This window comes from Anastrepha obliqua, chromosome 1 (genome assembly GCF_027943255.1).
Source record: "Anastrepha obliqua isolate idAnaObli1 chromosome 1, idAnaObli1_1.0, whole genome shotgun sequence".
In the NCBI taxonomy this organism is placed as follows: Eukaryota; Metazoa; Arthropoda; class Insecta; order Diptera; family Tephritidae; genus Anastrepha; species Anastrepha obliqua.
This window is the reverse complement of record NC_072892.1, coordinates 158,011,339-158,030,850: the sequence shown is the minus strand read 5'-3', so window position 1 is coordinate 158,030,850 and position 19,512 is coordinate 158,011,339. Positions and strand designations below refer to the sequence as shown.

The 19,512-nt window shown below is 33.5% G+C and overlaps 3 protein-coding genes across 5 annotated transcripts; 2 read left to right on the top strand and 1 right to left on the bottom strand.

Annotated features, from left to right (window-relative positions):
• Nucleotides 1-206: 206 nt before the first annotated feature.
• On the top strand, nucleotides 207-7,805 carry LOC129241642 (uncharacterized). The gene is made up of 4 exons (XM_054878083.1): nucleotides 207-437; nucleotides 3,914-4,046; nucleotides 4,356-4,533; nucleotides 7,688-7,805. The coding sequence occupies exons 1-4, from the start codon at nucleotides 207-209 to the stop codon at nucleotides 7,803-7,805; spliced, it is 660 nt and encodes a 219-aa protein (XP_054734058.1).
• Nucleotides 7,806-8,378: 573 nt separating this feature from the next.
• On the bottom strand, nucleotides 8,379-13,468 carry LOC129253308 (multiple coagulation factor deficiency protein 2 homolog). Of its 3 annotated transcripts, XM_054891616.1 has the most exons (5): nucleotides 13,347-13,468; nucleotides 12,927-13,244; nucleotides 12,775-12,862; nucleotides 8,587-8,725; nucleotides 8,379-8,522 (listed from the first exon to the last, which is right to left on the bottom strand). In XM_054891616.1, exons 2-5 carry the CDS (start codon nucleotides 13,082-13,084, stop codon nucleotides 8,419-8,421), a joined length of 489 nt encoding a protein of 162 aa, XP_054747591.1. In that variant the 5' UTR covers nucleotides 13,085-13,244; nucleotides 13,347-13,468; the 3' UTR covers nucleotides 8,379-8,418. The 3 variants fall into 3 exon arrangements, with proteins under 3 accessions (XP_054747591.1, XP_054747590.1, XP_054747592.1); XM_054891615.1 differs by lacking the exon at nucleotides 13,347-13,468 and having other exon boundaries at nucleotides 12,927-13,331; XM_054891617.1 differs by lacking the exon at nucleotides 13,347-13,468 and having other exon boundaries at nucleotides 8,430-8,538; nucleotides 12,927-13,331.
• A 3,307-nt stretch (nucleotides 13,469-16,775) lies between these two features.
• LOC129253307 (piercer of microtubule wall 1 protein) lies at nucleotides 16,776-17,549 on the top strand. Its single transcript, XM_054891614.1, has 2 exons — nucleotides 16,776-17,091; nucleotides 17,163-17,549. The coding sequence occupies exons 1-2, from the start codon at nucleotides 16,953-16,955 to the stop codon at nucleotides 17,366-17,368; spliced, it is 345 nt and encodes a 114-aa protein (XP_054747589.1). The 5' UTR covers nucleotides 16,776-16,952; the 3' UTR covers nucleotides 17,369-17,549.
• The last annotated feature ends 1,963 nt before the right edge of the window (nucleotides 17,550-19,512 follow it).

Genomic DNA, 19,512 nt, shown 5'->3' with positions numbered 1-19,512 from the left:
TAACGCTGCATTTGCGCTGCGACGCCATGCCGCCAAATGCGGAAACTTCAACTGCACTTCGCGCTTCTTTGATTCTGCTCTTGAAAATACATAAAACCAAGCGTGCGATGTCGTCTAAATTTAGTCACGTTTCACTACTGTGCGGCACATACGTGAGCCGGATTTTAGTTATTTTTTGATTTGAAATTGCGAACTCCTTTGCTGCGATGTTGTTGCAAAATTGGCGTTTCCTTGTGTTGTCCGCGTTTGTTGCGCTACCGCAGATTCGTTGTGCAGTTTTCGCTTACGAAGTGGATCGGAATAATAGTTTGAGTGAAGTGATCGAACGGCCCTCAGGTTGGCTGCAAGCGGCTCAGGATATGATCGCTAGTCCGGCGGGACATGTGGTGACGCAAGTTGCCAAGGAGCTGATCAATCGATCGACAGGCAATAGTCAAGTATGTGCGGATATTTAATGAAGTGGAAAATTTCCAAGTGAAAACGATCGCTGAGTTAAACTTACTTTGATGCACTCGTACATACATGCATCTATATACGAGGGTTGCTATTTATATTTCTGGCTTAAAAGGGGAAAAATGTGTCATTGGTGGCTCAAACTGGTTTTATTGTTTTCCATATTATTATCCACACAATTTTACATTCCTTTGAGACCACCTGCCCAGTCGCGTTTTTTAAATTGTGTGGGATCCAGGAAGAACAGAACTTTTTTACCAGAAGATAAATTTTATTGATGCTCGTCATTATAATTGTAACCCAAGGATTCCTCAATCTCACGGCACATGTCACATGACGACCTTCCTTAATCATTTCGTGCACAGCAGCGGTATTTCCTGGCACAAAAACTGATTTTGGACAATCTTCCAGGAATCTGTTGGCGAGCGATCAGCGACCACGAGAAAATTCAATATATGAGTACCAGGTTTTTACAATGCTAAAGGATGGTGCTTGCACACCGTATAATGGTCTTAGTTCGTCGATTCATTTTTGTCTTGTCTTATTTTGTTAATCCCTGTCGAAAATTGCTACTAATGAAATTCACAGATGATTCCATCTCATCCAGCAGACAGCTGCTGCAGAAATGACTCCAGGCACTACCAAGTTTCACCGCGTGGATACCTAACGGACAATGTCCGGCACATACCCACAAAATTTAGGGCTTTCAGGCTTTGTTAGGCTTAGAAGCGCCTTATTGTAATAAAAGATAAATATATTTTAAGGTATTGGAACTATGTTTATCGATTAATAATCGATAATAAAAAATTAGTCGTCAATATAAACTATAAAGCGATAGAATAGGAATCAATAACTGATAAAAACCGATCATAAAACAGTATAGATAATAATAGAAAACAATCAATAATAACAACAATAATCGATCATAATAAAAAATATCGATAATAATTAAAAAAGAATCGAAAATAATAAAAAATAATCGATAATAATTAAAAAAGAATTGATAATAATTAAAAGTTAGTCGATAACAATAAAAAAATCGATAATAATACAAAATAATCAATAATTACGAAGAAAAAGTTTTTCTTAATAGCGATCGCCCCTCGGCAGGCAATGGCAAACCTCCGAATGTATTTCTGCCTTCTCGTAAAAAATATCGCCCGTTCGGAGTCGGCTTAAAACTATAGGTTCTTCCATTTTTTGAAAAACATCAAGACGCACGGCACAAATGGGAGCAGGAGCTCAGCCAAACACCCAAAAAGAGTGTCAACGCCAATTATACAATCGATAATAATAAAAAATAATCCATAATAAAAAAATAAATAAAAAGATGTCGCTTGTGATACCACCAAAACTATCCCATCCTAACTCCAAATTATCGAGAAAATGATGATAGACGAAGAAAAATGGAATGCCGTCGCAAATTTCGTGGGGATATTATCCGAAAAATGAAGCATGGAACGGAAAATTATGCTGAAAAGCACTGAGCATAGGTTTCTCACAACAGGCGACCCTGGACGCAGGGTGTTCATCTTAGGACGCCGTCTTGGCTCTCCACCTCGAAGCATTGCGGAAGTAGTCCCGGGGGGGAGGGAAAAATCCACGAGAAGAGGAGGAATATTTTTAGTGGAATCACCACACACGTAGTGGCGGCGGTTACTACATGGTGCGAAGGCATTTTTAACCCAACCTCACCACCAACAAAAAAGAAAACAAAAATCCTTACTCCACTTGGTCCGCTTTAAACCATTCTGTGGCCTTTATAAATCTAGTAAGCCTACCTGATTTTATATATGCAGCATCCACGATGCTGTCTAGAAAAGCGAAACCGAATAAATTGAAACTTCTTCTACACTGAGTCATATACCCGCTATAAGGCAATGCCTAGATAGGACTCCTACTAATATTCTTAAGTCTTTCCTATTAAATTTAAGTAGACTCTTACAGGATCCGACACTCGAAGTGTAACCAACTTCAGCCCCTCTCGCGCAGCTGATGCACGGGATGATACTGGTAGCATCGCGGAACGTAATGGAGGTGGTCATTAAAAGACTGCAACGTTACGTGAAATGGTTCAAAAAGTGAAGAAGCGACTTAAGCGAAATCCCGACGAAGTGGCACTCAGATGGCGAAAGGACTGAAAATATCTGACCGTAGCATCTGCCGCATACTGAAAAATTATCTCAACGTTAAGCCTTACAAAGCCGAAAGCAGTCAATTTCCGAACATTGTATTTTCTGACGAGAAAATTTTTCAAATTGAGCAATTCGTAAACTCCCAAAACGATAGGGTTTATTTGACCGACCATTCGTACGAAAATTTGAGTCATCGATTGGCCACCAGGAGGCAGTACCCGAAACAGGTCCGCTGTAGCCGCGGATGGGCGCGCTCCAATCATTTTCATCGAGCCTGACGTCAAGATAAATGCGAAATATTATCGGGAAAGTATTCTGGAAGTTTCTTTGAAGCCGTCGGCAGAAAAATGGACGTTTGAACAGGTCTCGACACCGTCTCACAAAGCTCAAGTGAACCAAAAATGGCTAAAAAACAACATTTCGAACTTCATAACGTCCACACAATGGCTCTCAAATTCACCAGATACGAATCCGATGGATTATTCTCTTTGAGTCATTTTGGAGAGGGAGGTCCGAACTAAAAGATTCATCAGTCTCGAGGCGCTGAAAAAAGCCTTTGTCCACGAGTGGACCAAAATACCTGCAAGTTACATTCGGGCAGCTTGCGATTCGTTTTTGGGCCGTCTCAAGGCCATAGTCAAGGCAAACGGTGGTCATATCGAGCACAAGTAATTTGATTCTTAGTTTTGTATTATTTTCACACCTTTTTTACTTTGAATTGAGTAAAAGTTGTTTTCCAATTTAAATGTAAGATCTTTTTAATTGGTTACACTTCGAGTGCCGGACCCTGTATAAAACTCCCAACAGATTGGTATTACTCTTAACACGCGAGGCTGCTGGACGGAAAAATATTTTCTTCGCCTTCTACTTGTGATTTTTTAAGCACGTTTTTTGCTACATATAAACACTTCGCCAAGAAAAGTATCAGAATTGATAATTTAAAGAAGACGTAAAAAAGATTATAAAAATTAAAAAAAAATAATTGTCGAATGGTAAATAAAAAATATTACCTGAACGTTATCTGGCGCTTAAGAGCAAATTCTCCGAAAATAGTCACTTTTGTGACATTAATTTATGCAATTTGCACTACGACAGCGCATAATTTCACAATACTTTCTGTGTGAACGAATTTATAACCAACAACTCAGCGAATATCATCGAAAAGCCACCAAAGTCGCGTCATATAGCTCGGACGGATTTGAATGCAAAAAACGAATATGTTAATTAGTTTTATTCTTCACGTCCCACTACTTTTTTGACAGAATGTATATCACATTAGTTCCAAAGGTCACATCTGATTCAAACTTTAATTTTATTTCTTGCAGGTACTCAGTCTGAATCTTACGAATCTGCTGATAATCATTTTGTTAAAAATATTAATATTTGCTGCCGGCATGTTGGGCGCTGGACATTGGAATGGCTATGGATATGGTTATGGACATGCGCGGAGTGCAGAAGGTGAAAAAAAATATTATTTTAATTGAAATTCAGTATTTTTAAAGTTTTGAAAATTTGAAGTAAAATTTTTCAAAAATTTGCTTATATTATTTGAGATGCAATTCATTAGTAAAGTAATAGGAAAAATAATGCAAAACAAATAAAAATTATATAAACCCTATGAGCAGAAAGTACCGGGAATGTTTAAATAAAGCAAAACAGAATTAAATTCCAGGCACATTTATTACTTGTTTTATTATTATTTATTACTTTGTTTATATTTTTTATTATTATTTATTACTTTGAACTTTTTACTTTGTTTTATTTTAGAGGATATCAACTTCGGCCTGAGTGACGGCGAAGATTACCTCATCACTGGTTTCTTAGCTGCGCAAGGCATAGGATTGGACGATTGCCTGTATGCGGCGGCTTGTGCCAGCCCTAATGTGGCCTACGAATATGCTAAGGCAGCAAAAGCACTAATTGAGGGCATCGAAAAGTACGAGGGGTAAGTTAGAGAGAACTTTATAACTTTTGTTTTAATTAATAGCTCAGTATACAACAAAAACGAAATTAATGCAACTTTCATGTTTTATACAAATCTTCCATAACAATTCCACGATTTTTAATTAGAATTTTTGAAGAAATTATGGTATGCAATTTTTTAGAGCTGAATTGAATTTTGGTATAAAAAAGTACAAGTTTTAGGTTTCTGAAAATCTCATTAAATTTAAATTTTTTTTTTCTTTGGCGATGTTTCTCCATGCAATAAATGCCCTACATTTATTTTTTCCAATTTTTATATTGTAATTTTTTAGTTCGTTGAAATTTTTAAATTGCATTAATATAGATTTTGTTAGAAAATGAACCATAGCTTCACACAACAATAATGAAGTTTCAAAAAACAAACGGAAAATAGTCATCACCGGTGAAAATGTTCATGTGCCATTATTTTGTGGCGGGTCGTATATACAATTTGGCGGAAAATTAATCATCAATTTCGTTTTTAAATATTATATATTTTATACTAAATGAAAAAAAAAAAAACATTTTGAGAAATTACAATATTTTAGCCATCATTTTTAATTTTTAAAAAGCAAGTTTGCGGTTGCTGAAACAATCGCTTTATTTTTTCTAAAAATTTTTCCTTGGCGATCTTGCGTATTTTCTCCGTGTAATAGATATTTTTTTTTTATAAAATTTTATTCATATTCGTTTTGTGAAATAATAATACTTTCATGTAAAGGAAAAAATAAGGAACATTCAGAAAGCAAAAGGAAAATATTCAACCGTAATGAAAAAATTCATGTGCTATCAATGTGACGGGGGTGGATATACAAGGTGGTGCAAAATTTATTATCAATTTTGTTGTTAAATATTTTTTTTACTAAATAACAAAATATGATTTTGAGTGATGGAAATCTTTATTTTGACGTTTGCGTTCTCCATTGCTTGTCTGTTTGGTGATTTGCACTTAACTTACCTTAAAAAACCTATTTAACTTAGCTTTATCTTAAATAAATTATTAATTTAAAAAAATACGAAACTAAAAATTATTTTGCTTAACTTTAAGTTACAAAAACTATAATTAAAAAACAAAAATGATAGAATTTAGCTTAATTTTAACTTTAAAAAAATAAATTAATAAAAAAGTAAAAAATAATAATAGCTTCACTTCAACTTAAAAAACTTATAAGTGAAAAATATTAAAGAGTTTATAATTATTTAACTTATCTTCGAGTTTAAAACAATTATTAAAAAAAAAGTTATAAAAAATGTTCACCTAAAAATTAAAAATTATTCAACAACTTCAAAATTATTCAACATATCTTAAACTTAAAAACATTATAAAGTGAAAAAATTTAAAAATTTAAAATTACTTAACTTAAATTTAACTTGAAAAAGTGCAAATCAAATTTAAAACAATTAATTTTATTGAACTTAACCTGAACTTAAAAAAATTATAAATTAAAGAAAATGAAGAAAATTAAAATTACCTAACTTACCTTATATTATAAATTAAATAACAAAAAAAAAACTAAGTATTACTTAACTTACCCTTCAACTGAAAAAAAAATAAAAACAAAAACAAAAAATTAAAATTATTTAACTTAACTTTAAATTATAAGAAAATATAATATCTCTAACTCAAAAATTTATAAATTAAAAAAGTTTTAAATTTTTAATTATTTACTTACCTTCAAAAAATTATAATTTAAACAAAAAATTAATATCAAAAATTGCTAACTTCCCTTTAACTTAAACAAAAATAGATCAAAAGAAAATAAAAAAATATTCAACTCACTTTTAACTTAGAAAAATTAAGAATAAAAAAAATGTTGATAAAAAAAATTGAACAAATTCAAATTAAAAATAAAATTAAGTTATAAATAAAAAAATAAATAAAAAATTATTTAACTTAACTTTAATTTATATTTTGTTAAAAAAGTATAACTTAAGGGATATACAAAATTAAAAATTATTAAACTTATCTTTAACTTAAAAAAATTATGAATAGAAAAAAATTTTAATTTATTTAAATAACTTACCTTTAAAGTATAAATAAAGAATACTATAAAAAAATATTAAAAAAAATAAAAAGTTATTTAACTTAACTCTAAACTATGAATTTGAAAATTATAGATCAAAAGAAATAAAAATTATTTAACTTAACTTTAACTTAAAAAAAATTTTAAATTAAAAGAAAATAAAAATTTATTCAACTTACCTTTAACTTAGAAAAGTTATGAATAAAAACAAAAATTAAAATTAAATTAAAAATTAAATTATACATACAAAAATAAAGACTTATTTAACTTAACTCTAAATTATATTTGTTTTTAAATTATAATGTAAAAGATTTAAAAAAATATATAAAAAATTAAAACTATAAACTAAAAATTTTAAAAACTTACAAACTAAAAAAAAACATTTACTTCACCTCAACTTAAAAAAATTATAAATTAAAAGGAAATACAAAATTAAAAATTATTCAACTCATCTTTAACTTAAAAAACTTATAAATTCAAAAACAAAAACTTAAAAATTATTTAGGTTAATTTTAACTTGAAAACAATTTATAGTTTAAAAGGAAATAAAAAATTTTAAATTGTATGCCTTACCTTCAAATTATAAACACAAAAAAAATTAACTTTAAAACATAAATTAAAAAAATTATAAATTAAAAAAAATAAAAAAATTTTTAACTCAACTTTAAATTATAAATGAAAAAAAGTATTTAACTGAACTCCAAATTATAAATTAAAAAAATAAAAAAATATTTAAATTAACTTTTACTTATAAATTTAAAAATATTGTATATAAAAAAAAATAAAAATTATTTAACTGAACTTTAACTTTGAAAAATTATTAATTAAAAATTATTTTGCTTAACTTTACTTAAAACAGTTAAAATATATTAAAAAAATAAAAAAAATTATTTACTCAAAAACATCATAAATCTTCCTTTATGGTGTTTAATTTCCATTTATTTTAATTTTGCACTTATGCTCACGCCCGGTTATTTGCACTTAACTGTGAACTGCCCTAATATTGTTTTTAAATATTTGTTTTAATGTGTTCCCATTTTCCAAAAAAATTCAAAAAAATTTGCCAAATCGAAGTATTATGAACCTAATTTATAAATGTAATTCAATTTCCAGCAACGCCTTCAACAACCCCCGCTACAATGATCTAATAGGTCTGCTGGAGAAGGCCGCTTACGATGGTTATCGCGGTTTGCCCTGCAACAGATCATCGAAGTGCGATATTCTGCTATGAGAAAACTTCAACAGCAATGACGCGAAATTGCACAACAATCACAACAACATAAAATCCGCACACAATTTAATTTAAAAATTATTTTATTATTGTATTGTAGTTCGATAGTTAATTAGTAAAAGAGCAATTATTTGTATTTATCAATCTCACTATTTGTATTAATTATGCTAGCGTTTAAAAAAAAATGTATCGCTTGGTAGTTATGTATTTACAGTCTTAATAAGTTGCTTTGCGTCGTCATTACAATAAAAGTAATCAAATTCACACACACATCTGCATATGCACCTAAAAAACGCCTCGGTGATACATACATACATACATACATACCATAATTTATGCAAAAGGTGTTCGAAAAAAGTTATGTATAATTTAATTTACTCATACATGCTTATTAGCGTGCACGTATGTATGTATGCATGCATGTATTTGTTGTTTATTGCGATTTTTTTGTTTGTTCTTTCCTTTGGCAAAACACTTGAGGGTTACTTTTTCTTTAAATGTTGAGCTAATTTTCCTAACTTTAATCTATATTTATCTGCCACGACTATCTAATACTCCTATTTTGCTATTCACCCCTTCTTCTCGCGTCTCCTCCTCTTGTGTGCGCTTAGCTCTATTGTCCCTCTGGTGCCCCTGTGACCGCCTTCACGTACTCCGCATAGTGCAGAAAGCCATCCTTATTAGCATCCGCAATTTGCAGGAACTCATCAATAACCTCTGGAATATGTAAAACCTGCTCGAATGTTAAAATTTTAAAATTTATTTTCTACACTTTATTTACCAATGATATGATTTAGTTCTTCACTGGCGTTGTGTAGAAAATTGTCGCGATCGACCTTTTTGAAATGCTCGTCCTGATGTATGGCCGCTTGCAGCATCTCGAGCCCATCAAGTGCATTGTTATTGTCGCTGTCATGGATCTAAAAGTAGAATAAAAATAGTGTAGGTAGTTAATATAGTATATATTTTTTTAATGGACTCGAACAGCGAACTAAAAAGCGAGTTAACTGGAATGACCAAAAAGGATTTAGATAAGACTTGCCATCCTGAAACTGTTCGAAAACTACTGAGGGAAACCAATTCATATGACAGAATAGCCCGTAATAAACCTTTGGTAAGTGCAAGGAATGGAAGTAGAAGTAAGAGATTGCAGTTTGCGCGTAACCATTTAAATACAGCCCCATGATTTCGGAGGACCGTACTTTTTGGAGATGAGGTACAAATAAAATACTCGGACCAGATGGCAGCCCTTTTATACGGTGCTCAAACCACAAAATTTGCGAGGTTTTATAAAACATAGCGAAGGCAATGTCATGATTTGTCCACGCATGTCATCAAATGGAATTGAAAATTGGGCCGTTATCGAAAAAAATTAACAAATATTTTTCTTTTAAACCTCTGCAAGAAAATTTGAAGATGACTTTCATCGGGATAACGGCCCTAAGCACAAGTTATCAATAAAACAAAAATGGTTAATATATAAATGTATCCACGTTGTTTAAACTCATTCATCCAATTTGAAGATCATCGAGGACAAATATAAGAAAGTATGATATTCGTAACAAACCTGATCTGAACAATGCGATACTTGAAGAGTAGAACCAAATTAGTCCAGAATACACAAAAAATTCAAAAAAAAAAAAATTGCTAGCGCTCCGCTAAAATAGTATTTTGCACTTATTCTTAACTTTTTTTTTCAAAAATATTTAAAAAAAAGTTTTTCCAGGTATTTTTAATACGAAAAAAAAATCTGCGAATGTGTTTTTTTGGTTTTGATGACATAAAATGTATTCCAAAATTTTGTAACCAAAAAAAATTTTCCCCAAACGAATTATGCCAAACTTTTTTTAGGAAGTATATTTTAGCCTAAAAGAATTAAAAACAAAGTTCTCAATTTTTTCAAAAAATTTTAACAAAAAAAAATGAGGAGGGATGCTTTTTTTAAATGACAAAAACCTGGTTATTCAAACATTTCTAACAAAAAAAACGAAAAAAATTTGAGAACGTTTTTTTTTTTAATTAACTAATTTTATTTTTTCAATCAAATTTTCCAAAAATTTTTAACAAAAAACAATAAGAAAAAATCGGAGGAGGGGTGTTTTTTTTAATGACAAAAACGAGTTTTCCAAAATTGCTAACGAAAAAAAATTCCCCCCAAACGAATTGTGCCAAAGTTTTTTGAAGTGAAACTTCTTAGGCGTCGATGGACAAGCGAGAATGGAGAGTAAAGGCCATGCAACGTTTTGGGCATTTTCGTTCCGCGAGAGAGAAAAAAGATATAACATACAGCACTAACGCCGTATTACTATAGTATCGAATTGATGCTGTTGTACGCGAATCCAATATAGTAATGCTATCAGAAACGTGGCTGCGTGATGACGAAGATGTCAGCATACCCAACTTCAACTGCGTTATCAAATTTAAACGGCCGAACGCTCGAGCGGGAGGAGTGGCAATATACCATAATCAATATGATACTGTAGACATAGAAATGACTGCCATGCAATCTGAATTAAATTCATCAACAGTTGGCGATATTTGTATTGCAGAGTGACAAACACCAAATGGACAAGTCATTATTCTAGCGGCTATTTACATATCACCGAACCAAAAAATAGACCACACATTTGGTCTACATATATGTAATTAATAATATAAATGAACCCACTACTAAATCCGGAACTAAAATAGATGCAATTTTTTCTCGTAATATCGATAATGTAAAATCAAAGACATATGTATGAAAAGTGATTTTTTAAGAGCTATAGGAAAATTTTTTAAAAAACACATGTAAAATTCAGAAAAATTCATGAAATGTTTATTTAAATCGATAGTACAGTCCATATAATTCAATGTTTGAAGATTATTTCATGCAAATGTTGACCGCGACTGCGTTTCAAATGGTCCATCCGCTTAGTCCAATTTTGGCATACTCTTTCCAATGTTTCGGCCGGTATCTCACATATAAATGCTTTAATGTTGTCTTCCAATGCGTTAATTAAAGCAGGCTTGTCTGAGTAGACATGAGCTTTAACATAGCCCCACAAAAAATAATCTAAAGGCGTTATATCGCACGATCTGGGTGGTCAATTGACAGGTCCCGAACGTGAAATAAAATGTTCACCGAACTCGCCTCTCAACAAGTCCATTGTTCCGCGTGCTGTGTGGTATGTGGCACCGTCTTGCTGAACACACACACGCCACATGTCATGCAAGTCAAGCTCTTGCATTTTGGGCAAAAAAAAGTTGGATATCATTTCACGGTAGCGCTCACCATTCACAGTTACGTTACGATTCGCAGCATCTTTGAAGAAGTACGGTCCAATGATACCTCCAGCCCATAAAAGGCACCAAACTGTGACCTTTTCTGGATACATTGGTAGATCTTGCAATTCTTCTGACTGAACTTCACTCCAAAATCGACAATTCTGCTTATTTACGTACCCATTGATCCAAAAATGAGCTTCGTCGCTGAACACAATTTTTCGATAAAAAAGTGGATCTTAAACTTTCTTAACAGAACACGCATTTTTATAATAAAATTCAATGATTTGCAAGCGTTGTTCGTTTGTAAGACGATTCATGATTAAATTATAGACCAAACTGAAGATGTTTGGCAGTGAAACAAAACACGAAACGTGCGTCAGCTGTTTAAACCAACTGTTTAAAAAGATAATAGCTAAAAAATCACATTTTATATCATATTTTAGTTAACAATGTTAATAGTAATTAAATAGAATATTTCATATATTAAATAAGTACTATTATATTTTCTAAAAATGTTGTAAAATTTTGTGAATGACGACGTAAATATAAAATAAACAGATTTTTTTTTTGTAAATTTTGTATATTTGTATTCTCTGCAAATGTTGTGAATTAATTTAGATATATATTCTTTCTCTCTCTCTCTCTCTCTCTCTCTCTCTCTCTCTCTCTCTCTCTCTCTCTCTCTCTCTCTCTCTCTCTCTCTCTCTCTCTCTCTCACGGGTCTCTCACGGGTCTCTCCCTCTTTCTTTGTCTGCCTTGAAAGTTTCACTTCTGTTATGTGTACTAAACTACACGCTCTTTTTTAATTTAGGAAGTATATTTTAGCCTAAAAACCTTTAGAAAAAATCGCTCAATTTTTCCAAAAAATAATTTTAGAAGCAGTTAAGTTACAAAAAGGGCTTTCCAAAAATGTTTCCTACAAAAAATGTGCCAGAAAGTTTGTTAATTTTTTAAGAAGTATATTTTACCCTAAAAAAGTTAAGCAAAAAAGTACTAAATTCTTCCAAAAAGACTTTTATGAAGTACCCTAAAAAAATTAAACTTTAGACAAAAATAAGAAACTAACCGAGAAGGGATATTTGTTTTTAAATGGCAAAAAAATAAGAAAAAATCCTGAGAAGTTGTGTGTTTTTTAAATGGCAAGAAGTGTTCTCCAAAAATTTTTATCACAAAAAAAATTGCGCTAAAAAATTTTTTAAGAGGTATATTTTGCTCTAAAAAAATTTCAAAAAAAATTCAATTTTAAAAAACATTTTTATTCACATTTCCCGACAGAAAAAGAGTTTGTTTTCCCCAACGAAAATTAAAGTAAAAACACTCAATTTTTCCAAATAAATGTTACAACAAATTTTTAAGGAAGTACGGATATTTACTCTAAAAAATAAAAAATAAACAGCTTCGAACCAAAGATTCGCATTACAACACTTCTTAGCAAAATGTTCCACGTTGTAAAACTCAAAAAAGTATTCAGTTTTTGTATAAATCATTTCAGTTAAATTCCTATTGTAGTCAAGCCAACAAATGAACAAATTTTGCAAAAAATTCACTACAATTTCCAAAATCCTTGGATCGCTCGACATGGCATCGGTCCTATGTTATTTACTAAAATAAGGGCGAGGTACAATTGCCATTTTGTAAGTCAATTTTCGACTTAGACGATTATTAATATTGAAACATTCTATCACCTGCTCCAAATACCCACCTTAAAATAGTAAAAATTCTTTTCCTCATCGGACATGTCCTCCAAATTCACATTTATGCCCATATCCTTGAGATCGTCATCAATGCGACTGCAAGTAAAGTAGGTGGCTTGTAGAATAATGGAATGCGTATTTTATTTAGCTAACAACTCACTGCTCCTCGTGCGTCAAATGCTGGTCCACTTTACGTGTTTTCGATTGTTCACTGCGTGGATGATGGGGACCACGTTTTATAGCCAAACAAGGCTCCATCGTCTGACTAAATGTGGCGATGCATATTATAAAATTTACAAAATTCAACATTTTACACATTTTTAAACAAACTACGAGCGCTTCTGTTAACTTTCGTTGAAAATATGTTTCACTCTTTCAAAAGCAAAATTAACTACCGATAAGAGTTAGTGCTTATACTTTTATTTTCACTGCGGTTTGATATCAAAGTGAAAATCTGCAGGTGTGTTTTTCGCTGTCGCTAAAATCAATAAAACATTCACAGCGCAAAGGAAGGTAGTGCGCATGTCACGCAAACGCTTTTGACAGTTCATAAGCAGTAGTAACACACACACACACACACACACACTCAATGAGGTGGGTGTTGGCAGCCACAGACGACAGCTGTTGCACCGTTATAAAGGTGACAGCTGTGCTAACGCGCAGCAGGCCGGTTGCTTTTCACCCTTTTTAATGCGCTAAAATCGCCTAAGTGCGTGTTTGCCTCTAAGCTTTTCGCACTTATCGAACTTTTAACTTTTGATTATTTTGTTGCTGCAAAAGCAATTTTTGGAAAACCCTTTTTTTACTGTTTTTTTTTTTTTTGGAAAAAAGTTTTGGAGAAATTTCGAAGTTTTTTTTTAATTTTTTTTATAGTAAAATATACTTCCTTAAAATTTTTGGAAAACACATTTTATGTAATTTAAAAAAAACACATAAGTTTTTCTTATTTTTTTCTTAACAATTTTTGGAAAACGCTTTTTTGTCATTAAAAAACAAACCCCTCAGTTTTTCTTGTTTTTTTTTATTTTTGGAAAAGATCAGATGTTTTTTTTTTTTTTTAAATTTTTGGCACAATTTCTTTGGAAAACATGTTTTCTGTGTTAAAAATTTTTGGAAAACCTATTTTTGGATTTATTCTTTGTTTTCGTAAGCATTTTTGGAAAAATTTAGAAAATTTTTTGCCGCAACTTTTTTTCGCGTTAAGAGTTTTTGGAAAACACTTTTTATATTATTTAGAAAACAACACCCCTCCTCAGTTTTTTAAATTTTTTTTTTTTTTTTGTTGTTACAGGTTAGGTTAGGTTATGGTGGTAGTCGGTCCGTATGACCAACTGACTTAGACCTCACAGGTCCGTTGTGCGACACGGGAACCTTGTTTATTTACTTTCATGAAACCATTTTGAGGCTCTTATGAAGTGCAGGATTGGTCCAATCCCCGCGCCAGATAGTTCTGTAAGAGAATTGAAAAAGTGTTTACCTAGACAACCTGCTCTGATTTTAGCTAAGGCTGGACAATTGCAAGTGGAAGTGCTCTACTGTTTCTTCCTCCTTCTCATCTCTACAGCTTCTACAATATTCATGGGAGAATACTCCTAGTCTCAAGAAATGCCTTCCAAATAGCCAGTGGCCGGTGACACAAGCCACGACCTTCAAGATATCTTCTCTTGAGAGGCTAAGCAATTCCTTTGTCCTTTTCTTGTTTATTTGCGGCCATAGTAGCCTGGCTGTTACGCATGTATCTTCTTCTTTCCATGACCTATTGGCCTCTTGGGTAATGTTGTTTTTTATTATTAATTTACTCGTGGTCAAAGGTATTCCAATGGTACTTTTATCACCTTTTCTGGCTTGCTCATCAGTTCTACAGTTTCCCTCAATATCTCTGTGTCCCGGAACCCAAATAAGGCTGACCTTGAATACGACGCTAATATCATTTAGAGCTGCTCAGCATTCCTGTGCAACCTTTGATCTTAGTATAGCCGCATTCATTAATTTAATGGCCGCCTGGCTATCCGAGAATATATTTATACTATTTTTTGTTACGGCATGCATATTTAGGTATGTAGCCACTTCTTTTATGGCTAGAACCTCTGCCTGATAGACGCTGCAGTAGTCTGGTAGTCGAACGGATAGTTCCAGTCCTAATTCTTTCGAAAATACTCCATAGCCAACTTTATCGTCAAGCTCGGAACCATCTGTATAAAAATTTAATTCCCCCCTTCTCCATGGCCTTGGTGTCTGCCACTCCCTTCTTGACGGTATACTTGTCTTGAAGAGCTTGTCGATGGTAAGTCTAGGGGTAGAACAGTCTATTTCTTGCTTGGGACTGTTCAGAGTATGCAAAATACAGGCGTGGCCAAACCGGTGTTCTTGCCATAAAGCCATACTTTTGAGTCTAAGCGCCGAGACGGCGGCCACGTTTTTCCCTACGAGATTTAGTGCAGGCAAACTGATTAGCAGTTCGAGCGCTTTGTTTTGGAAAACCCTTTTTTCTTATTTTTTTGAAAGCCAATTTTTATATAATTTAAAAAACACATACCTCCTCAGGTTTCTTTCTAATTTTTTTGGTAACAATTTTTGGAAAACCCTTTTTTTGTCATTTAAGGGGTTACACAAGTTTCATGGCTTATTCATTTCTACAACATCTCAAGAATAATATCTTATATTTTCAAGTCGATCCGAATAATAGTTTCGGAGATACAGCTTTTGGAAAGTGTGCGCTCCAAGCCACTTTTATTGTTACTCAAAACTTTAAACGCGTTTTTCTCGGAACAGTGTTTTCAAAGTCGGTTGTCAAATGTTCTCGAAAACCAGTCAAGCGATATTGGTGATATTTTACATAGGTATTTGAGATACAATTTACTCGTGTTTGGACGAAGGATTTTTTTTTTCAATTACAACTATTTAAAAAAAAAAAGTGTCAAGCAAATTTGACCCAAATTTTCATTTTTTTGGAAAAATGTCTGCCAAAATTCCAATTTTTATTTTATTTTTCTTTCCTTCTTTCAAGCACGAGTTTATGGTCTTAACTAAAACACTTATTTTTGTTTTTTCGTTTTCGATTGTGCTGTTAGGAGTTATACTGACAACGCGGACGCACCTTTTTTTCGAGGGGTCACCGGAAATGACGTCACAATGGAGAAGTTTTCATTTTTTGTGTTTGAAAATTTCAGAAATTATTCTTTACATATGTATCTATAAGACAGAAACAAGTTTTAATTAAATAAATAATTTTTTACATAGAAAAAAAAATTGAAAATAGGCCTTTCTTTACCCGACGAAACCCATGTAACCCCTTAAGAAAAACCACTTCTCAGTTTTTTTCTTTTTCTGTTTCTGATAAAATTGTTTTGGAAAAATTTAGAAGTTTTTTATTTAATTTTTTAGTGTAAAATATACTTCTTAGAAACATTTTTGGCACAATTTTTTTGGAAAAAATTTTTTTGTGTTAAAAATTTTTGAACAACACTGTTTCGTGTTTTTCTTATTTTTTTGTTTTTTGTAAAAAATGTTTCCTAGCCCGCAACAGGGTGGCTGCTTTCTACCTTCTCAGTTTTTTTTCTTATTTTTGTTTTTGATAAAAATTTTTGGGAAAAATTGATACTTTTTAAAAACATTTTTGGCACAATTTTTTTTGGGAAAAATTTTTTGTATTAAAAATTTTTGGAAAACCTTTTTTTTTTGAAATTTTATTTTGGAAATTTGGGCAGTTTTTTAGATTTTTTAGGGTGAAAAAGAGATTTCTTAAAAAAATTTAAGACACAATTTCTTTGGAAAGTATTTTTTGTGTTTAAAATTTTTGGAAAACACTTTTATGTTTTTGTTTTTTGTTTTGTTTTGTAAAAAATGTTTGCTAGCGCGCAGCAGGGCGGCTGCTTTTTACCTTTCTTATTGCGCTCAAATCGCTTAAGTGCGCATTTGCCAAGCTTTTCGCACTTTTCGAACTTTTCAAGCTTTAACTATTTTGTTGCTGCAGCAACAGATGCCTGTTTTGTCAATCATTTTTATTTCGAAAGTTCTCAATAGACGCGCAAGAAGACACAAATTCCGAATTTCAACAAATATTTTTTATATATTTTTTTTAAACGCGAAAATAAATCGCTCTTGCTAATAAATAATTTTGCATTTAATTTTTCCTGAATCATAATTTTTTGCATCACATCCAAAGTAATCCAAGATAACAGCAAAAATGTGTGAGCATTATTGCGACGATTTGGAAACATTCAATCCCGAAATCGAGTACCAGAAGTTTCTGAAACGCAAGCCCATCGTACAAACGGCCAAACTGTATGAGCAGCTACACACGCGCGAGAAGATCAAATGCCCTTGTAAGCGACACTTAGCGTGAATGAAGCGGAGCCCAAAAGGTGTAATCACTTGGTTTTTCTTTTTCTCTTAGACAACTTCAAGGGCTACGGCGTGGAGACAGATCAAAATACGATGTACCGCACTTGCAATTCCGAGTATGGCTACTACGCACCCAATGCCTATACAATACCCGTGCGCTACTTTCCGCTGTCCCAGAAATTCTCCAATGAACTTCATCGGTGCGGCATGTACCGCAACTTCTCACTCAACACTCTAATGGATCGCGCCTATTTCTGAGCACCTATGCTGTTGGTGTCTTCCAGGGTATATACCTACATAAATTTCAAAAGTTATCCGTATTTGGCTTGCCAATTCGTTGTACTGTGGGTAGATCCCTGGCTCGAGACATGTCCAAAAGCTTAGTAAAACCAAATTAAATTAAATTTACTTAATAAATGGAAGCGCTAAGAGTAACATAGATTTGTTGTTTTAAAAAAAAATAAGAAGATGCGGATGGCTGTATATTCGTATTGAAGCGATGCTTCAGAATGGCTGAACAAAAGCAGAAGAAAACTCGAATTGGTTAACTTTGAGAGCTCAGCACTCTTGTGCTTATGCAGAGTCGTCCATATACAATTTTTTTATATTTTTTACTATACCACAAATGATCAAAAAGTTCTCGAAAAATTCAAAATTCAAATTTATTCCTCAAAAGTGATATTATCACCTCAAAGTGCACCCCATCAACTACCCCGCCAGCGTTTGATGCGGGTTAGTTTAGGTATATCTGGCTGATCTGAATAGATCTCACATAAACCACAAGGCTCCGTAGTGGAGTCGTGTTAACTTTTTTTTTTGTAGGGAAAACTAGCAAACACAGCACTCAGACAACATTAAGTCCATTGTACTGCTCTTGAATTTCCTTTTTAATTTTTTTAATTTCTTTAAATCTACCCGATATCCGAAGAAATCTAAGTAGATCTTATGATACCAAGGTGGCAAGGCGGACATGCCAAAGACTCCAACCCTGATTCCAGCGAAGGCCGAGCAGACGCATAGAAAGTGGTCCGCCGTCTCATCCTCCCCTCCACATACTGAGCAGAGTGCACTGTCTGAGATCCTCCGACCTTTCTACCTCGTTTGTGGGTTGAAGCAACTCGTTTGCTAACCCTGACTTTGATGACTATAGAAGGGAATAGCAGAATGAACTCCAGGCCAAAGAAGTTCGCCCTCAGAGCCCATCCAAGCTAAAGAGTCAGAGGTCTCGTTACATGCGATCCCCACGAGTCCCGGGACCAAGGTTAGCATCAGGATACTGTGTCTACCGACATAGTTCGGCCTGAATTTACAGAACACAACTGTTCTTGAAGTGGTTGGAGAGCTGTGTAAAGCTATGAGCGCGGCTTTGCTGTCGCTGCAGACACATACAGATCTGCCTCTCCACCTGTTTTCCACAACAAAATTGACTGCTTCTTCAACAGCATACACCTCCGCTTGAAACGCAAATGCATACATTCCGAGGGCAAGGAGTAGTTTTGTCCCGCTGTATTCCACGTAGACACCAGAGCTGGAACCGTGCTCGATCCCCGAAACATTCGTGAAAATGTGAAAACAGTGTTTGCCGCGCTTATTTTCAAAGACACTGTATCCCTTTTTAAGTGCAACTCTTGATGAAATGGAGCCAAAGACAGCAAGCGAATCGTTGGAATGAAGTCCATGGCTTCTTTGTTGTCCAATGCCGGACAGGGGCCGTACCAATTCTCATTGTGCTTCAGCAAGCAGATGGCCTTGAAGGCCTCCAAGCTTCCTCCTTCTGATAAAGGGGGATTGCCGATAGCCCATTAGCACAGCACCAAATTATCATATCCAGAGATTTCTGTAATTTTCTAGAGACAGGCAGATGACGGTCCGCATATACTTATGCGTAGACTCCAGCATCATTTAAGGTGGTGAGTAGAGGATATAAGATCGTGTAAGCATAGTTTGTGATACATGGCTTGGTGAGCTGTAATAAACCGTTTTTGTCAGCTATATCCGTCAGAGAGGAAATGTACACCAATCCCAGGCAGTTGCAAGGAATTCTCCTTAGAGTAGGACAGTGCCAAAGTGAGTGCTAATGTACCTCTTTCTTCTTCGCATAAGTCAGACGCGTCCATTCTGGATTATTCCCATTTTAGCTGTGTGCTATGGAGTGAGATAATGTGCCGTCAATACTCCACACATTCCTTACTTAGTTTAGGTTAGGTTAGGTTAAATGGCTGGCAGTAAGCAGACCACAGATTCTTAAGGGAACTCCAATCCTCTCATATTACGATGAAGCCGTCTCAAGAGTTCCTTGTCTGGCCAGGTCATCAGCCCAGCAGTTTCCCTTTATGCCGCTGTGACCGGGAACCCAAATAACCCTAATATCGGGGAAGACAGACATTCCCCGACTAATTTCG

Bases quoted from the DNA above. Each gene is read 5' to 3' on its own strand.
- LOC129241642 (XM_054878083.1), top strand. From the start codon at position 207: ATGTTGTTGCAAAATTGGCGTTTCCTTGTGTTGTCCGCGTTTGTTGCG. The intron at 4,047-4,355 runs GTGAAAAAAAAT...GTTTTATTTTAG, and splicing joins ACATGCGCGGAGTGCAGAAG to AGGATATCAACTTCGGCCTG. The intron at 4,534-7,687 runs GTAAGTTAGAGA...TTCAATTTCCAG, and splicing joins GGCATCGAAAAGTACGAGGG to CAACGCCTTCAACAACCCCC.
- LOC129253308 (XM_054891616.1), bottom strand. From the start codon at position 13,084: ATGTGTAAAATGTTGAATTTTGTAAATTTTATAATATGCATCGCCACA. The intron at 8,726-12,774 runs GTGGGTATTTGG...TTCTACTTTTAG, and splicing joins AGAATTTTTACTATTTTAAG to ATCCATGACAGCGACAATAA. The intron at 8,523-8,586 runs GTAAATAAAGTG...TACATATTCCAG, and splicing joins AGAACTAAATCATATCATTG to AGGTTATTGATGAGTTCCTG.
- LOC129253307 (XM_054891614.1), top strand. From the start codon at position 16,953: ATGTGTGAGCATTATTGCGACGATTTGGAAACATTCAATCCCGAAATC. The intron at 17,092-17,162 runs GTAAGCGACACT...TTTTTCTCTTAG, and splicing joins CGAGAAGATCAAATGCCCTT to ACAACTTCAAGGGCTACGGC.